Source organism: Pogona vitticeps, chromosome 1, assembly GCF_051106095.1.
Source record: "Pogona vitticeps strain Pit_001003342236 chromosome 1, PviZW2.1, whole genome shotgun sequence".
NCBI lineage: Eukaryota > Metazoa > Chordata > Lepidosauria > Squamata > Agamidae > Pogona > Pogona vitticeps.
In genome coordinates this window covers 2,610,148-2,626,191 of record NC_135783.1, presented here as the reverse complement: position 1 = coordinate 2,626,191, position 16,044 = coordinate 2,610,148, and the positions used below count along the sequence as shown (strand labels likewise).

The 16,044-nt window shown below is 50.9% G+C and overlaps 1 protein-coding gene across 1 annotated transcript; it reads right to left on the bottom strand.

Moving 5' to 3' along the window:
* Positions 1–2,393: 2,393 nt before the first annotated feature.
* POMC (proopiomelanocortin) lies at positions 2,394–12,428 on the bottom strand. The gene is made up of 3 exons (XM_020777369.3): positions 12,189–12,428; positions 7,982–8,140; positions 2,394–3,157 (listed from the first exon to the last, which is right to left on the bottom strand). Exons 2-3 carry the CDS (start codon positions 8,114–8,116, stop codon positions 2,483–2,485), a joined length of 810 nt encoding a protein of 269 aa, XP_020633028.3. The 5' UTR covers positions 8,117–8,140; positions 12,189–12,428; the 3' UTR covers positions 2,394–2,482.
* Between the last annotated feature and the right edge of the window lie 3,616 nt (positions 12,429–16,044).

Genomic DNA, 16,044 nt, shown 5'->3' with positions numbered 1-16,044 from the left:
CACCAAATGCGACATCGCTCCTCCAACAACCTTATTTAGACTGGACCTGCTCATGCCGAAAGGGCCAATGCGGTTGCTCCCAGAATCTCTGAAGAACGAGCAATCCTCAAATTCTGTGTGTTTCAGCCTGAGGGCAGGGTGGCTTACGGGAGAGATGAAGCTTCCTAATCGATCTCAGAGACAAAGCAAGTGAGGCTAGAAGGAATTACAGGACGTATATCTGTGAAGATTCTCAGTCCTCCTGGTGAGGTTCTCTGGAAGTTGAGTCCTGGCCACTGGACTTCTTTCTCGTTAGGCTGAGATGTTTCGCTCCTCACCCAAGTAGCTTCTTCACTCTCCATCTCCTCCCAACTCTCCTCAGACTGAAGACGCTCCTTAGTTGAGGAGCGGAACGTCTCAGCCTAACGAGAAAGAAGTCCAGTGGCCAGGACTCGGCTTCCAGATGCAGGAAGAATAGCAAGGAGAGCTTTTGTCAGTTGAATGAGCTTGGAGACTGGTTTGGAGGCAACACAACATCAATTGTGTTGCATCCAAACAGCACAATTGTTTGGAGGCAGCGCATGCATCTTCATGACACGCTCAGCTGAGATGGTCGTGAAGATTTCCAGCCTCCAGTAAGAGAATTAGAAGAATTATGAGCTTAGAAATAAAAATCAAATTTCCATGTGCTGGGATGGAGACCTGCAAGGGTTAAGACTGTGCCTACACAGGTAAGAAGCAGAAGGTGATAATGTTGGGGAAAAGAAACGAGACTAGGGCTCCTTAGAAGCCATACCCAGGGCTGCCTTCTGGTGGGCAACACCATGTTTTTGGGGAAGAAAAGCTGCTTCCTGTCTTTTTGGAGCAGACAAGCAATCAGCAAGAGGAAAGCAGCTTTAAGGAAGGGGAATTCAGGTTAACACGAGGACCACTAATACTGGCAGGCAGACAAGATGAGGAGACCAAAACAGGGGGACCCTGGCCAACCAAGTCTTGGCACGGTGTTTTCCTGGTATGGATGCAACCCCTGTGGACTGGTCAATTCAGCCCAGGGAGCAGCGAAATCTTAGAGATGGGTCGCGACTCCAAATTTCCATTTAAGAAGAGGAGGCCGTAGGAGAAGGCGGGAGCGACTGTTTCCTTGGGGGGAGGACTTAGGCCCTCGTGAGCAGGGTGTAGGGCCTTCCAGAGGGTGCACCTGGAACGGTTTTGCTTTGAAGAGACTTCTGCGCTTCTTCACGTTTCCTTGCAACCACCTTCTCCTCTGGTGCAGCGTCAGAACTCAAGGGTGTGTGTGTCTATTTTGCAGCATTATGTCTATTACTGTCGTTTTGGTCTTTGATTTAGGATACATTTCCCCCTCATCTTTGTCACAACATTGTTGTGTTTGCAATAGCCACGTAAAGAAGATACGGTCGGAGGCCTGGATCCACAGAATCAGTATCCACTTGCTCACTTGTTCACTGTATGACATTGTTTAAAAGATTAAAAAAAGAAAAACCTTAGAAAAATATATTTCTAAAGACGAACTTACCAGAACTGGCCACTAGAGGGAACCAAAGACTGTGCTCTGTATAGCATTCACTGTTATTTCAGCATCTGCGGGGGGGGGGGCTTAGAACCCATCCCCTGCAGATATTGGGGGGGGGGGTTTCCTATTGTAGCCCCTTATAGCCAAGAGAGCAGTTCAATGCCATTTCCTCGTGAGCAGGGTCTGTGCAAGGTCTCTCATCAGTCAAGTCAAGAAAGGAAGGTCCTTCTGCTGCCTTGTCCAGCTGCTCGGAGAAGTGGGGGGGGGCACTTTAAGATTGAGGGACTCTGGGGAATGTGGCCCCGAAAATGCCTACAGGACCCCCCTCCCCATATCTCACTTCATCTTTCCACCAGTGCCTTGGCTTCGAGAATGTCCTGTGGCTGGGCACTGTGGAGGATGATGGAGGAAGTGGCACCCCCTTTGGGCAGCAGCACAGGCAGATGATGACGGAATAATTGGCCATCGAGTCCAACCCCCGTCAAAAAAACATCTCGGAGACCCGTTTAGCTTGCAAAAAGATGTATTATTGTTATTATCTGTATTATTATTTTATATCTTCAACCCTTTCATTTACAGTATAGTACAGCTGGTTTAAAATATGAAAATACTCTGCCGGCCACTGCCTTCTTCTCTCTTCCCTTCGGGTTCTCTCACGCGGCCGTCAAGCGACCGCATCGGTGCCCGCCTCCCACACCTCCCCATTGTCTGGCCACCCCAAAACACACACAGACAAAAATTAACCCAGAAATGCAAACATCTAAGGTGCCTCTTAAGCAGCAAATTCCCTAATTATTAGTGCTAAGTTAGAATGATGTACAGAAATGATCTTCGTTTGACCGTATCTAAATGAAATAGGTGCTTGAGGGGGGGAATCCCTGCTGGGGGGGGGGTTTGCTCAGCCTCCCACCCGCCCCCACAATGCAGGGGATGCTTTTTAACCCCTCCCACCCTCCTCATCCCCCATCCCGCTTATTGGTCTTTCTTATACGCTGTTTTGATAATGGCGTTCTTAAAAAGAGTCACTAAGGGCATGGGGCTGCGCTCCGAGGTCATGAAGCCGCCGTAGCGCTTTTTCTTGGCCGCGGCTGGCGGTGGGGCGCTCCACCGGAAATGGCCCATCTGGTACGGGCTGTCCTTCTTGGCCGCCTCCGGGGCCTCTTCCTCCGACATGGAGCCTTCGCCGTCCCTCTTTTCTTCGAGAGAGTCGAGTTCGGGGTAGTCCATGTTCCAGGAAAGGTCCCTTCGGACTTCTTGGGGATCCACCTCAGAGGACTCCTCTTCCACTCCATTGGGGTACACCTTGATGGGCCTCCTTTTCCGTCCCACCGGCTTGCCCCACCGGAAATGCTCCATGGCGTAGGACCGCTTGCCTTCCTGCCTTTCCACGTATCCGGGGTCACTTCCTTCCCAGCTTTCTCGCTCTTCGGAAGACGCCGGGACGAGGGCCCCCAGAGAACCTCGCCCGCCGAGGAGGTCTCCCCTCTTCGGGCCCGAGGCGCTGTCATTGCTCCTGTTGAACTTGTTCCAGCGGAAATGGCTCATGACGTACTTCCGGATGTTCTCAGAAAGGGGCTGCATGTGGCCGTTGCCTGGGTAGACTGGAGACTCTTCGGAGAGGGTCATTCTACAGGCCCGGAGGCACTCCTGGTGTGGAGAAAGAGGAGGAGGAAAAGGGACACGGCTATTGTGAGATACCAAGGAGTGTTCGTCCCTTCCACCCAACACCCCTGTTCCGAATTCTCACATACTATTCGTTCGTTCGTTCGTTCATTCATTCGTTCGTTCGTTTGTTCGTTCGTTCGTTCGTTCGTTTGTTCGTTCGTTCATTCATTCATTCATTCATTCATTCATTCATTCATTCATTCATTCATTCATCCACAGTAGGACCTCAATATCTATGGGTGATTGATTCCAAGCCTCCCATGGATTCTGAAAACTGTGGATAATAGGAAATGATAGATAGATAGATAGATAGATAGATAGATAGATAGATAGATAGATAGATAGATAGATAGATAGATAGATAGATAGATAGATAGATAGATAGATAGATAGATAGATAAGAACATGGTTTAGACAGAAAGACAGACAAGACGACAGACAGACAGACAGACAGACAGACAGACAGGCAGGCAGACAGACAGGCAGGCAGGCAGGCAGATAGATAGATAGATAGATAGATAGATAGATAGATAGATAGATAGATAGATAGATAGATAGATAGATAGATAGATAGATAGATAGATAGATAGATACGAACATGGATTAGACAGACAGACAGATAGACAGATAGACAGACAGACAGACAGACAGACAGACAGACAGACAGACAGACAGATAGAAAGATAGAGAGACAGATAGCATGGTAAAAGGGGAAAAAACTGCATTACCAGAACTGGCCACTAGAACATGCTAAGTGTTCTTCACTAACAAGTATTCATAGTATGGTCTCTGGCTCTCTCTAGTGGCCAGTTCTGATAACACAGGTGAAAAAAAATTCTGGATTTTTTTTCTTTTAACATTTTTTATCTTTTCAGACTGTGGATGAACGAAACTCTACCAGGGGGTCCTATTTTCTTTATTTACCATCCTGTTCATGTGATGCACTATGCTGGGCAGTTTACAACAGGATAAAATACAATAGGCATGAATTAAAAGTAAAGGAAATAAAGAGCTCTCGAGCCAAAAAGCCCGAGAGGTATAAAATGCAACCTAAAAGGTGGCACACAAGGAATATAATAAACAAAACAGCAGGGAAAACACACCAGACAGGGTTGCCCAAAAAGAGGCCTTTCTGTAAAACTGTTTTTGGAAGTCTTTTGAATGTTTGGAGGGAGGGAACCGAACACAGATCCACCACCCGTTGGTTCCAGAGGGTTGGTGCTACAGCAAAGAAGGCCCTACATCTAGTAGAGGATTGGAAACATTTCTGGATGACAGCCTCCCAAAACCTCTCCCAGAGGTCATGTTCTCCCAAGGCGTGCTGGAATTTGTAGTGTCAAAAAGCTATTTTCTCATCTCAGGCAATAGCAGGACCACATAGGCTCAGCTACCGCCCATCAAGACTAGAGATGGGGACAAACCGCCAAAAGGACTATTCGTCTTGGTTCGTGGTTCGTCAAGGTTGACAAACTGTGAACCACGAATGTTCACTAAGTTTCTGATGAACCACAAACCAGTTTGCCAATTTGCTGGGTCTTTTTTTTTTTTAAAGTCGAGTCCCCCACCCCTGCAGCCTTTCCCCCTTCCCTGCCCCATTGCCTCCCTACCTTGTCAGCTCCTGCATTCCTGCAGGCTGGCCCTTCCCTCTCTGCCTAGGGGTCCGCCAAACAGCTGTTCCGTGAGCGCATAGGCAAAGAGGGAAAGCTAGGTTGCCTGAACAGGAGCCACAGTTCCGGCAGCCTAGTCTATGGGGATGGATAAATGTGATTAAATATTCATCCCTTCGTATTCGCCAGGAATGCAAAGGGATGACTATTCGGCGAATCAGTGATTTCTTACAAATACAATTCTTTTTTTATTTGTCCCCATGTCTAATTAAGACCTTTGCCTAACAGCAGAGAAGATAACTTCCACGTCTGAGTCTGCATTTCCTGTCTAATTTTAATTTTATTATATTAAGATATTTAATTACAGTATCTTGTAGGTAAAGCATAAAAATAAAGCTGAAGTTACAAGAATTGGTCACTAGGTGGAGCCAGAGCCAAATGTAATATAGCATTTGCTATTACGATAATGTTCGTTATAATCAGCATTTTTCAGCATCCGGGCAGGGGCTTGGAATGGGTCCCCTGCAGATAGGGAGGTCCTGCTGTACTGAGCTCGTGCTCAGCTGCTGAGGAAGGAAGGAAGGAAGGAAGGAAGGAAGGAAGGAAGGAAGGAAGGAAGGAAGGAAGGAAGGAAGGAAGGAAGGAAAATATAGAAAGATGGATGGATGGATGGATGGATGGAAGGAAGGAAGGAAGGAAGGAAGGAAGGAAGGAAGGAAGGAAGGAAGGAAGGAAGGAACGAACGAACGAACGAACGAACGAACGAACGAACGAACGAATGAACGAAGGAAAGGGAAGGGGAAAACAAGGAGACCCAGGGGTAAGGTTTGGCAAGAAGAGGACTCCAGAGACCACCAGTGTCCCACCTGCCCTGCCTCTCTCACAGCTGCTGGGCGCAATTTCTTGAAACCCAAAGGCACCAGATCCCTCCACATCAGCTCTAAAACTCACGCTGCCTGGACTGAGGCAAATGCATTTGATGTCATAAAAGTAGAAGCCCCAGAGGTGGAGGAAAAAGCTGCAGACGGGTGTGTGTGTGGAGATGGTGGGCTGATTTGCATGGGCTTGTGTGTCATCAGGAAATAATGCAGCTCAGACCGTCTGCATCCCACAGCTTTGCCCTCATTATTTGCCAATGCAATCATAACCGCAATTTGCCTTAACTAATAAATTCAAGCAACAGCACTCACCCCCCCCCTTCTTTCTTCCAGTAAGGAAAAAAAATCATTTTCTCTCCGTTTATTCCTGCCTGTTCAAGAGTCACCTCTCCAAAGCTGTTCCACGTCTTCCCCCTTTGAAAAAGCGAGCCTTACACCAGTCCAGGCACCACCTGGAAGACGGGTGTCCTGCCGTTTGAGCCGGAGCCCAACCACCCAACTTGGTTCACCCTCTTGGTGCTCAACCCAAAGAGCCTCCTGGCGCAGCGGTTCAACTGCAGTCCTGCAGTCAAGACTCTGCTCACGACCCGGGGTTCAAATCCCAGGGAGCCGGCTCAAGGTGGACTCAGCCTTCGATCCTTCCCAGGTCGGTGAAACGAGTACCCAGCTGGCTGGGGTAGGATGGGGGGCAATGTGTAGCTTGTGTAATTAAAATTGCAAACTGCTTAGAGAGTGCTTGAAGCGCTATGGGGCGGCCTATAAGTAGTAGCACACAGGCCCCTGGTTTTGGCCTCTGGCAGCCACTCCGGGCTGCAGGAATAGCTGGTTTGGCTAGTTCTTCATATTAAGAAATGCCAGCAAGATGCACACTTCCAGTTTCTTTTTCTTTTTTTAATGGGTGGTGGTGGTTTGAGGACTTAGTCTCTCTCACACACACACACAAACACACACACATGCCCCCTCACTTTTAAAAGAAGCTCTGGGGTTGCTTTGGGGGGGCACAGAATACACGTAGCCGACACATTCCGTGCTATCCATTCCGATTTAGAGTCCGAATTTAAGTTCAAATGCACACCACTTGGGCAACACGCAGAGGGGGGTGGTGGCTTAGTGTCTATTTTTAATTTTATTTTTCTTAGCAGCCCCCTCAAGGCACCCCCACAAACCACCACGCGAACGTGTGGGGACAACCTGAATTTCTGGAATGGCAACGCGTCTCTCGGCTTTAAACGAGTTTTTCTGAGACAAGATTTGCCGCTGAGCTTCAGCCGGAGGGGGTGGCGGTGGAGGGGGGGTGTCTGCTGGTATGGCAGCCTGTGGTAGGCTGCGGGTGGGTGGGTGGGGAACGAGAAATGGCTCCCAGGCCTCATCAAAATTCACTCCCCCTCCTTCTCAAAAGCCATGGCTGCTAACAACAGGCTTTGCATCTCTCGGAGACTTTGAATCAACTTTTTTTACACTTCACCAGCCCTCATCTCCATCTTCGTGGGTGGCAACGCTGCCTAGGAAGTTCTGAAATATCGCCCCAATCTATCTATCTATCTATCTATCTATCTATCTATCTATCTATCTATCTATCTATCTATCTATCTATCTATCTATCTATCTATCTATCTATCTATCTATCTATCTATCTATCTATCTATCTATCTATCTATCTATCTATCTATCTATCTATCTATCTATCTATCTATCTATCAACTTATACACCACCCCATAGCGCTAGAGCATTTTACAACACATATATATATATAAGCCAAAGCTCACCACCAGGACGAACTGGGTACTCATGTTAGCGACCTTGGAAGGATGGAAGGCTTGAGTCAGCCTTGAGCCGGCAACCTGGATCTCCTTGGGATCAAACTCAGGTTGTGAGCAGAGGGTCAGCTGCAGTGCTGCAGTAGAACCACCGTGCCACGGGCGTCGCTTAGGTTGTGCCTCTCATCATAGCCGATTATAGGCTAATATTGTCCACTTTGTTAGATGCACGACCTTTGAAAAGCGTCTCCGAGCCAGACGCTGCCGCCCCATCTTGGAGCGGTGAGTTCCGCAGGATGATTCCAGGACACGTCTGCAGAAGTGGGCCACAGTCCACCAAAGCGTGTGCCAAACTCACTATTTCCAAAGGTACCCTCGAACCCCCATGTTGTTTTGGATGCAACAGGTGAGCTAACACAGCTACCTTTGTGAGATTTTCTAGCGGATTGGCCTTTCCTTTGAACACACGGCCCGCTTGTTTCATCGGTGCGTTGGGTGAGTCCTTGACCTCCCGTCCTGGGTGGGACCACCCCGGGTTAGTGGCAAGGAAGCAGGGGACTTACCATCATCTCCGCTTCGGTGTCCATGTCCCGACACCAACCGCTGTCCCAGCAGTGGCCGTGAGCTCCTGCCACGGAGTGGATGAGCAGAACTCCAAGGACGGCCCAGAGGCAGCTGCTCCCCCGTGGATTCGGCATCTTCAGGAAGAAAGCACAGGGGCCCTGTCGAGAGAGGAAAGTTGGCCGCCTTGTTAAGCCTCCAGAGCAGAAAGAAGCCCGGAGGGGAAGCCGCCTTGCTGCAAAGCCTATCGTGCTGGGAAACGCTGCGAGAAACAGGGAAAGAGGAAGATCAACTACGAGGTGGATTGACCCCCTAAAAGGAAGCCATAGGCTCGAGTTCCCAGCTGCAGAGCAGGACAGTCGAGGGGAAGACATTTTGGAAGTCACTCGTGCAGAGAGTTGGCACGTATTGGAAGTACCCCGGGAGCCCATAACAACAATCCTGGCCAACACGTGGCCAGTTGCTGTGGCCAGCTTTGGCCATGCTGGCTGGGGGATTTGTTGCCAGGGTCTGACCAGATCTGTGTATGACCTATTCGGAACACTCTGCACATGCTCTATCAGAATCAACACAATGTAGCCTGACAATGAAGCTAGCCCTTGGGAGATCTGGGTTCGAATTCCTTCCTGGCTATGGAAACTCCCACGTAGCCATAGCAACTTACACCTTGAACCTCTCACCTCCCAAAAACTTTATTTTCGTGTGCCCCCCCAAGTTGATTCTAGCTGACGGCAACGCTTTCCAGCGTTTTCCTAGGCATCATGCATTCAGGCGTACCCCCCTCTTATCTTTCGGACTCGCTCTGGAACGGTGCCGTTTGCCCCTGGACACCCGGGCTGGCTCTTCTATAAGGCAGGGGAGGGAATCGAACCCCCAACCGCTATCTCGGCCGCCCAGTGCTCCATCTCACCGAGCTGCCCAACCAGGCTGCGAAACCCCCCAGAGCTGAGTTGCGTATTCGAGTTTCTATGGTGCGCATAGCAACCGACGTGCTCCGGGAAGGTTAAGGGGTCGCTGCGCTAAGCATTTTGCTTTCTCACTTAAGAGCTTTTAGTGGTAGGGAATAAAAATATCTACGTGTTGCATACCATTCTCCCCCCCACCCCATCCCCACTTCCTCACTGAGAGATGGAGCCGGGTGCGAAGAGCGCAATTCTCTGTTGACTCCCTCCTTCTCCTGATGTCAAGGAGACACACAGAGAGTGTTCCCTGGCAAAAATCGGCTTCCCTTCTTTCTCATTCTTTGAAGCTATACAGAAACATTCGGTGGGGATGAGCACGGAACCCCCCTCTCTCTCGCTCTCTCCAGGGGTGCCACCTGCTATGCGAAAAAGTTCGGGCATTAAGACGGTGCTCCTACAGTGTAGAGACGGAAGCTTGCCACCATCGATGTTCTTTTAATGCAAAACTAAGTCTGGTGCAAAATGCTTCAAGGACACCACCCCCTCTTTTCTCCGCTCATGGTCAGGTGGGGGAGCCAAGCATAAATGCTTGATGCTTATAGGACATTATGCCAAGGATTAAAAAAAACATACAGTAGATCAGGAACATTGCAGTGTTCCAGATGTTGAACCACTGGGCCTGCTGGTTGGCTGGTATTAAGGCTGGTGGAAGTTTCAGCCTAGTCCTGGGAGATGACTCAGTTTTCAAGCACGGTGCGAATCCACTCCGGATTTTAGTGTGCACTTTACAGCCCCTATCCAAGCTTCTGAACCTCTCCCAAGGCAGATTCAGTACTGGGGGTAGACTGCAGGCTAAAACTGGAGTGCACTAAACTGCAGCACTGCCATCAAGACTCTGCTCAGGGTCTGGTAACCAGCTCAAGGTTGACTCAGCCTTCTATCCTTCTGAGGTCCGTAAATTGAGGACCCAGCTTGTTTGGAAGGTGGGAGGTGAGAGGGCAAGGTGCAGCCTGCCTAAGTAAATTGTAAACCGCCCAAAGATACTTTAAGGTGAGGTGGTATACAAACGGCACCATTTACCTCTGAAAATAGGAGTCCCTGGCCACCAATATTGTTGTCTAAAAACAGGTAAGGAAATAAATCTCCGCACAGCAATACTGCCGCTGACATAAATGCTAATAAGACCGGTAGCACTGGTTACAGGAAGCTGCCTTTTCATGGGGCAGCTTTTGTGGGCCATGGCGGTTGACCCTGCTAGCATCGTTCTAGTGAAGGGACGCAACTGCAGCATCAGATGGAAGGGAGGCCGGGGGGGTTGCTGTCACAGGGTGGGGGGAGAGAGAGCCTAGGGGAGATTTTTTGCAAGGGCAGCGGGCACAAAGGGACTCTGAAAGGGGTCTCGCCTTGTATGGCATCTCACTTGTGCCCTGCTGCCCAGCCCAGAGAGCAGGACGATGGGCCACCCTTAAGGCAAAAAGACCCGTTGGTCGGAGCCAACGGCAGGATCCGCCGTAGGATTTCTCCCGGAATGAAGGAGAGCCGAGCGCAAGAAATTCTGGTTGGATTGGATTGTGTCCGTGACACCTAATGGCAGAAGGGATACCATCAAAAGTTTCCTTCCTGGGCACGGATCTCAAGAAAAGCTACCTTTGGGGTGGGGGGTGGGGGGACCACCAGTTCTGGACGCTCTCGGTCCTCATGGCCCCTGATGGAGTGTTCTCTCCAAAATAACTTTTGGCAGTTCTTCCCGGACACGACAGGATCTCTCACGAGCCCTGCCGATGCCTTGGTCTGCCTTTCCTCCTTCTGCACACTTTGCCTGTTTTTTTTTCCTCCCCTCTGAATTTTTACATCCATAACTTTGACACCGGCCTATATTTTCTTTTCCAGTGAAAACACATTGCCTTGAGGTAGTGCCAGATTCTTTCCAGGAGAATTTTATTTTGGGGGTGGGGGGTCTCTCCTATTAATAATAATAATTGCATGCCATCGTCAATTTGGATTCATGGCAACCCCTTCCTGGGTTTTTAGGTAGGGAAGACTAAGAGATGGTATACCATCCCCTTCTTCTGGGGCTGTGCAGCTGGCCCAAGGGCACCCAGGCTGGCTTTTCTCCCGGGAGGCACAGTGGAGAATCGAACCTCTGGCACCGCAGCCAGAGACCTAAACCCCTGCACAGCCTAGCCAGCCACGTCTCCTATTACAGTACATTAATCTCTCTTCCTCCCTCCTTTCTCTCCCCTCTCTCTCACGCAGCCTCTCCTTTCCTTCCACTGTTATAGTCAATCCCATACACTCTATACCTCCTGTGTGTTTTTTTTAATGGCTCACATACCTCTAAGAGCGACTGCATATCCACAGACCAAAATAAGCATCACGCAACTCATGTTTCGTTCCAAGCTCTGACTGGGAGCACTAACAGTAAGCATTAGAAGTTGCGCTTCGACTCTTTTTCTGCCCTCGCCCGATGCCCCAAATCCCACAATAGGGTTTTGAATGTTAAGAAAAGAAAAATTGACCCACAAGGTAGAAGTCTTTTTCTTTTCTCTCCCCTAGAAGCCACATCGTGGCAAAGCGCCACTTCTTGGAAAATGCCCGTACGCACCTTTTTTAGATGCTGCCTGAATTAATCCGCCATCGTCTGCGTGCTGGGTATCTCATCTGCAGCCACCGATTTGGTCAGAAATATTCTTTCCCTGCTCGACCGTGTCCCAAATAGCAGGGTACCCCCAGTTTTAAGCACCTGGATCGTAGGTGCGTCAAGCATGCGAAGAAGAGCGTGTGCGTCTTTTACACACTCTTCCCCAGTTTCCTTCCGATGGAAGGGGGATTGAGAAAAAGGAGCCCCTGGTGGTTTGGGCCCCTTTGGGAAAAAAATCCTTCCTGCTAAACCACAAAAAGTGGGAGATGGGAAGGAAATCTGTAGGCCACGGTCGCCTCGAACCCCTGGACGAGAGCATCCCCGACCCGGCTTTTAGTGGCTTCCCCCACGGCCACTCAAAGGCTCTTGTTCTGCTTTTGGGAAGCACACCGCTCTTTGTTCTGCTTTTGGGAAGCCAGCCAACAAACCTTTCCCTTTTCCCAGCCTTGCAGAGAGCTTAGAGGTGGGGGGGGGGCACCCCATCGCCAGCCTTGCCCTCTCCTCTTCCAAATCCACTTCAGGACAGAAGTTGAAAAAAGAAAACTCAGGGAAAGAAGTTGGGAAGAAAAGGGGGATTTGCCGTGGAAGGAGAGCCCAGGAGGAGGAGAGGGAGTCGTGGAAGAACAAGGTGGCCTCCACTGAAGGGGAAGCGACAGCCGCCCTTACCTGTTGCTCTGTGGTCTCCTAGCGCTCCTCCTTCCTTCCTTGCGCTCCTTCTCTCTCTCGCTTGCTCGCTCTTTCTCTCTGCCTCTCTCTCACTGTCAGCATCTGCAAGGGATCAGCTGCAACCCCGGCCCCTTTTTATACCACACCGGCACGTCTGGAAGCTGGAGCACCCTTCCGGAGAGACCTTTCGAAGCAACAATGAACAAGGAGGTGTCCAGGAAGGTTCCAGGTGCACAGAGGCCGGCGGGATTAGCAGGCACCTGCCAAAAAAAACCAGGGCGTTTGGAGGATTAGCACCCCTTTTGTGGAGAGGGCTGCCTGGTGAGGTCAAAAACCCCTCCCGCCCTCCGCCAGTCTCTCTTAACTGAGGCTCCAGATGTTTTTTTCAAAAAAAGCCAAGCAAGGGGATGCTTTTCTAATTAGAAACCAGACACCTTTGGGCAGTCCAGGTGGATCGATCCATTTTGGCTGAATTGTGTTATTGGAGGCCTGTTGCAGATGTCGGTCGAGCCCGGCTTAATCTTTCTCCCAGATGAAACTTTGAGGGATTTCTTTGTTCCCCTTGGCCAGAGAAAAACGTTTCCAACTGTTTGCCTGCGCAGTTCGTTAGTGACACAGGTAGAGCCCGCCATGGTGATCATCCATCTTTGAGCTGGCCTGGCGAGATGGTTTCTACAGCGGCTTCGTGTTTCTCAAACTTTTTACGCTACCCGTCATGTGAATCTGGCGTTTTAGGATGTCCCGGGTTCAAAGTGACTGCCGCTAATTGTCCCTTTTATTGGGGGGGGGGGGGGAGTACAACCACACAGAACAAAGGCTAGAAAGCTCCTCTCTACCTGAATTTGAGGTCCATGCAACCCAAGTGGGGGCAAAAACAAGGTGAGCCTCCACATACCTACATGGCCCTCCAGAACTGGCCCTTTCAGATGGGACCGAAACAGGTTTGGAAATCTAGGGGATGCCTCGGACCGAGGAGTTGGCGGAGAAAGTGTGGTTGTTTTCCTCTTTCTGAACATCTCAGTGGCTTGTCCAAGCCTTGGCCCTCAACGATGGTCAACTTCGGGACCGCCTGGCCAGGCTGAGGTTGCGCAGCCGTGCTGGTCTTGCCTCTTAGATCATGCTCAAGAGGGAGGCCCCTGCGGCCTATGTCCTCCCCCACAGGGCTTTAGCTTGTCCTTGGCTTGAACCCCCTTGGCAAGGTCATTCTGAGCGTTGATGTGAAGCCACCAATGCGCTGCCAGGGGGTCCCTAAAAGCCAGGGGGTGGGCAACTGAGGGGGGGGACGTCTAGGAGCCCCTGACACCTACACCTGGAAGAAAGAGGGCTAGCCTTACCCCGACAGCTCCCCAAATATTAAGAAGAACCAAACCAATCTGTAGCCCTTCCTCAGGCAGGACCCCTAGCATTCTCTAGGGATCCGGGGGGAATTATTCGGGTCCTCTCTCCACCGATTTGAGCCCTCATGGGAGCTCCCCCTCTGACACTCAGTCTGAAATCACAGACTGGGGGGTGTTCTTCCTCTCCTGAGGTTAGAGAGGCACAGAATTGGGGGGGCTGCAGGTCCTGGGGGGGCAATGCCTGGACCCTCAGTGTTACCGCAGATGATGGCATAAAGCCAAAGAAGGGGTTGATGCCCCCCTAGAACGTTGTGGGGTGGATCACTAAGAAAGAGGCTGAAATGAAACCTAACCAGGTGGAGGTGCCAGTTGGTCAAGAGAAGGTCTGGCTCGTGGGCGACGATTCGGGATGTTCTGGATAAAACAGCACTCCCTTGTGAAAGATATGAGGGTGTTTTGCCTCCATGACGCCATGAGGAGAGCGGAGCAACCCAAAGAGATTATGGTCCGCCCTCAGCTTAGAAAGCCAGAAGATCTTGGAGACCTCTCAATTGACAGCTTTTGTGTACCTGACTTTGTCACCTTCCCTGTGATCAAAAACCAGGGTTTGGAGAGGCCGAGGGTTGCTTGGGACTCCGGAATCCACATCCCTCACCACACTTAGGTTTGGGGTCCTCTCAGCTCCAGGAGCGCTGTTTTGCTCCGGATACCTCCCAAGTCCTCTCAGAACCAGGCTAACTTTGGGGTTTGGATTCAGGGCTTGGACAAATCAGAACCACAGACAGAGATTGCCCTGCCGATCCGAGCGGGAGCCTGTGAGCCGGTCTCGTGGGATGAAGCCGGGCAGCCCGGCTTTCCGAGTGGATTTCTGCCCTCCAAATCCTGCTTGGACCTTCCCAAAGGCTTTTTTGAGTTGGGGGGGGGCAAGAACCTAAGACGTAGCCTCTACGGGATGGGGTAGGGTCTGTTAGCTGCCATGCCGGAGCAGGTATCATGGGGCCTCTGGCCTGTGACAGGCGCACCGCCTGGCCTTCGTGGGTCTTCCATGGCTCCTTCTGCAGTCATTCTGCACCTGCCGGAATCAAACACTGGCATCAAATTCGCACCTGAGTGTGAAACCAATTTCCACCGAGGTGCAGGTCCTTCAAAGGAAGCATCATCCGTCTCCCAAAGGGCAGCAATTAGAGGGCTGAGTAACCCAACACTCCGGCTCAAAGAGAGGGTCTGCGTCCAGCCGCAGCCACAACAGGGCGCGTGGCTTTTGCTGCTGCGTCACCGAGCCGTGGGCCCTTCCTCTCCTGGGGGCTTCAGCCTCCATAGCCATCGTGGGCGAATTGAAGGGCAAAGAGAAGCCCAGCTCCCAACAGGAGGCTCAGAGGGCCCTATCCACCCAGCAGATGCTCTGGGCCCGTGAATTTACCCGCCAGCGCTCACTGAGGGAGGTGCTCGGGAGCCAAATTCAGATTGGGAATTGGGATTCGGAATTCAGAATGACAGCCCTTCGGGTTCAGAATTCGGAATTAAAAAAAAATTGGAATGCTCTCCCAAGTCAACAAAGAGTCCTGGGGTGTTTCTGTTTGCCGATGGCCTTTTCCTGTCCCCCCTCCGAGCTCCTTCGGGGTAGCCTGGGACTTGTTCTTGAGCGGTGGCTCTGGCGTTGGCTGACTCTTCCCTCTTACTCTTTGCCTGTCGTCTTCCCTGCTCCCCAAGGCGGGTGGCTCAGGCTCAGCCCTCTGAGGACTCTTGCTCTCCTCTGCAACGAAGCCACTTGCCCGGAGAGTCCCCACGTCATTTGCCAGCCTCAGTGCCCTGTGCAGAGTCTTGTTCTTGCCACGCACGCGCTCAGCCATGCCAGCATCTGTTGCACGCACTGCTGAAAATGCTTCCAGCTTATTGACTTCTTGGGTGCTCCAGTTTTGGACTACAACATTCCTGGCAGGGATGGCTAACGTGTGACCGCTCCTCGTTCCAGCAGCTGGAGGGGCAGGGGCTGGTTTTAGTGTCACACTCTTCTGAAATTGTGGCCCCACATTCGCCTCTTCTCCCCACGCCGGATGAGTATGCCTTTGAAGGGAAGTTCTCACAAACTGCAATGCTGCTTTGCACAGGAGAGACTGGCTGGGAATCATCATCATCACCACCTTTAAAGGATGGGTCTGGAAGGCATTGAGTCCAGCCGGTCTCAAAGAGGCACAGTGGGGATTTGAACTCCCTGCCTCTGGCTTTGCAGCCAGAAACCTAAGCCACTGAGCTATGGGGGTTTGGGATGAATCCTTCCTTGAATAGGATGGTATGGCTATTGGAAGGCAATGTCTGGTGCTCTTCACAAAGCTCTTTCCCAGCCACAAAAGCAGAAGCACTACTAATGCTGATGCCCAAGCCGACAGTGTCCATCTCTGGCACCTTGGCCTTCATCATCATCATCATCATCATCATCATCATCATCATCATCATCATCATCATCATCATCATCATCATCACAATCTCTTTGAGCCCCTTGCCCTGCCCGGATTGCGCAA